The sequence below is a fragment of the Apis dorsata genome, unplaced genomic scaffold (assembly GCF_000469605.1).
Source record: "Apis dorsata unplaced genomic scaffold, Apis dorsata 1.3 scaffold_161, whole genome shotgun sequence".
NCBI classification, from domain to species: Eukaryota; Metazoa; Arthropoda; class Insecta; order Hymenoptera; family Apidae; genus Apis; species Apis dorsata.
Window position 1 is genome coordinate 140,448 of NW_006263450.1, and position 3,478 is coordinate 143,925.

The following is a 3,478-nucleotide window of genomic DNA, read 5'->3' on the forward strand; positions in this document are numbered from 1 at the left end:
TATGTCTCTATCGCCAAAAAATGACTTGTTTTTTATTTTAATTTATCATAAAAATAGGCTACATATTACAATTTTTTAATTTAATAGCCAAATTTGATTTTAACTCAAACATTAGAATCCTGATGTCATAAAATGTTGATTATTTTCCATTGAATTTTAAAGATTTTTCAGATATATTAAATTTTTCTACAAACATTTTTAAAATTTTAATTAAAGGCTTATTTTTTATTTGAAAAAATTATCTATCATTTCTGAATTTAACGAATTTCTTCAATAAAAATTCTTTTTAGATTATTAATTTGATATAATTAAATTGCATAATTTTTTAATAATTATTTTTTCATAAATAATTTAAAACAAATTTTAATTTCTTTGGTATATCGATCATTCTTAAAGACCCGACACTAAGACTAGACGAAAATATTTGTATCCGTGTTTGCTTATTGGAAATATTAAATATCCAGACGGCGGATACTGTCATTATAAATATATCGATGAAACTTGCATATTCAACGGTTTTTTTTTCATCGAACGCAGTACTTTCTAAAAATTAGTACTATCTTTGAGAAATTGAATTACAAGTGATATTTCTAAGTGTCTACAATGAATCTTGAATACAAATATGATTACATTCAAGTCTCATGAATCATCAAACATTCAATCATTTTCACTCTCCAAACATATTCGCTATTCGTTATTGTTTCTCAACAAGAGGACGCACTACACAATGATTCAGAAAAGACACAATCATTTTCCTTAATATTAATAACACATATCATTTCTAATACTCTCACTCTTTCTCTCATGAACACCACTAATGTGCACCTGTCGCATTTTGGTGTTAACATAAAAGCTTTATTAACTATGTAAAACGCTTTATTCTGGACTAGAGACGGTTTGTTGTTGTTGACTATCTTCGTCTTTTACAACTTCGGCTTGCATAGCCTTCGTAAGAACATTAGCATCTTTTAATGATATCACTTGAAGAACTTGATGTTCACCTGCAGCGTTTATCATTGTCATAGGATGCCCTTGAATAGTGACAGCTTCAATGCTAGTTTCTCCATTTCCGGGCTCAACTTTTGGGACTTGAACCATTGGTGTGACTACTTGCATTGTACCATCACTTTGAATATTGGCAACCATAGTTTGATACATACTAGCAGATACTGGTACTGTTATTACTCCTGAGACGGAAACAGGATAGCCTGAAACAAAGAAGCAACTGTCCTGTGTTCTGCCCCTGACCAGGCATTTCTTTGTATAGCAAACTGGAAAGTAAAAAGTAAAATTTAATTTAAAAAGCACATATCCGTATATATCCATATGATCGATATCGATAATAATTTCAAATCAAAACAATTTTTATTTCAAAAATATAATTTTGTATTAATTTTTTCGGATTTGTGCATTGATACTACCAGTTTACAATACAATTTTAGGTTTAAAAAACTACACAAATTTTCTTAAAATTTAATAACTGAAATTATGTTGTTTTTTATAGAAAGCTAATAAAAAAAATTTTTAAATTAACAGGGTGTGCTAAAGAAAAGTACATATACTTACTCTATAATTTATATACATTTAATTTATTTGTTAAAAATGAATATTTTGCTTCCATATTCAGTGTTATCTTTTTTTTTGGCACACCCTTTTAACATATAATATCATTAATGTGCACATATAATTTTCATCTATGCTTTAGAAAAAATAAGGCATTAATAAAAAGCAACAGATGTTTAAGCCATTCTATAAAATCAAATTGGATAAATATAAATTATATAAATACAAATTTTTATATTCAAAATAATTTATTGATTCAAATAAATTAAAAAATAGCAATGAGTAGCTTAAACAAAGGCTGCTAAATAACAACTATAAAATAATAAAAAACATCAACAAAAAATACTCTATGTACAGCAGTTTTATTTGTCTTTGTTTTAATTAAAGTAAATAACCAATTTTTGATAATAATGGTAAGTAGTGATTGTAAAACAGGGACAGGTTCTTTTTCTGATCTTGAAATACTTTCATTTATTTTATCGTTAAATTTAAAATCTTAAGAATCCATGAACTGAAAATTCTATTTGTTTATGATATAGCTTTTTAGAATATTAAAAAATTTAATTTTTTTATCAAAGGTATATGAATTATACATGCAATATTTCAATATACAAATATATTCTTTTTTAAAATATATACTAAAAAAAATATGTACATGCCATATACATATAAATTTAATCTTATCGATCTCTTTCTAAAAAAATTTGCATTTTATCATCTCAAAGAGAGAATAGTCTAAGAATAGTCTATGAACATATACAAAACGACACAATATTTTTGTATGCTATGGATTTAATTTTTTACCATATGATATTTTTATAATATGAATTAATTATAAAAATTAATAATTATTGTGTGTTTTGATTTGCTCTTTCAATAATCTGTTACATATATCATGGATTCTTAAAGAAAAAAATTAAAATAAAGCTGTGCATAGCTCCGAGTGAAATTGCATATGTACAGTACCAAAAAAGAATAACTAATCGATATTCTACTTTCGTTGTACAAAATAGTAGAACACGTAGGTATTTTTCTTGAATGGAGCGTAGCAGACAGCATGCAAAACAACAAAGGATCCTGGGCCAGTAAAAAATTCACTGTTCAAGTAGCTCCTGGCCGGCGACGGTGCAGAGCCTATAGAAAACTGTTTTACCGTGTCCGTCTTCTCCTGTGAGAATGATTTGACCATCTTGACCTAATGTTGCTTCTGTAACACTGTTTAGGTCGACAGCAACGCTAGTACCTTCCGCACTGCCTGCTACTTCAGCAAGTGCTTGAACTTCCCCTTGACTTGTATGAATCTTTAAGTAAAAAATTCATTTATTTTTACAATTTTTTTTTAAATTAGAGAACAAAATGTATTTACGATATACGATAATATATACTTACGGTAGCAACACCTTGAACTTGTGCTGTTGTACCATCTGGTAACGTAATTATTGGGTTACTAGGATCAACTTGAATAATTGATACAGTACCATCAGGATTTGTTATTGTTTGTAAAACTGCCGTAGGATATTGGGCCGTCATCTAGAACAATAAATAAAATATAAATTATAATTAAATTATAAATTTTTTTCATATTTCAAAAAACAAAATATGATAAAATTGAAAAAATTACAAAAATTTCACACATATCATAACAAAATAAAATTTGTTTCAAATTATGATAATAATGATTATAATAAAATAAATATAGATCAAACTCAAATAAGGGAAACCAAACACATGAACATAAACGCAAGTCACGTGTAAAGGAATTTCAAATTCTAATTTTTTTCTATATAAAATCAGAATTTAAAGAAACATCATGATCTCACAATGTATCATCAAAACTTAAATTTGATTAATTTATATTTAATAATTCAACTTTTTTGATCATGTTGTTTCGATCAATTTTTTTTTTTTTTTTTTT

The 3,478-nt window shown here is 26.5% G+C and overlaps 1 protein-coding gene across 6 annotated transcripts in view; it reads right to left on the bottom strand.

The window, feature by feature from the left end:
• Positions 1-342: 342 nt before the first annotated feature.
• Positions 343-3,478, bottom strand: part of LOC102670842 (DNA-binding protein P3A2) — a 7,985-nt gene continuing 4,849 nt past the window's right edge. For all 6 annotated transcript variants that reach the window (XM_006613637.2, XM_006613636.2, XM_031509526.1 and 3 more), the window contains 3 exons: positions 2,953-3,093; positions 2,717-2,864; positions 343-1,208 (listed from right to left, as the gene is read on the bottom strand). In XM_006613637.2, the coding sequence (XP_006613700.1) occupies positions 877-1,208; positions 2,717-2,864; positions 2,953-3,093 (621 nt within the window). In that variant the 3' untranslated portion in view covers positions 343-876. The remainder of the gene's footprint in view (positions 1,209-2,716; positions 2,865-2,952; positions 3,094-3,478) is intronic.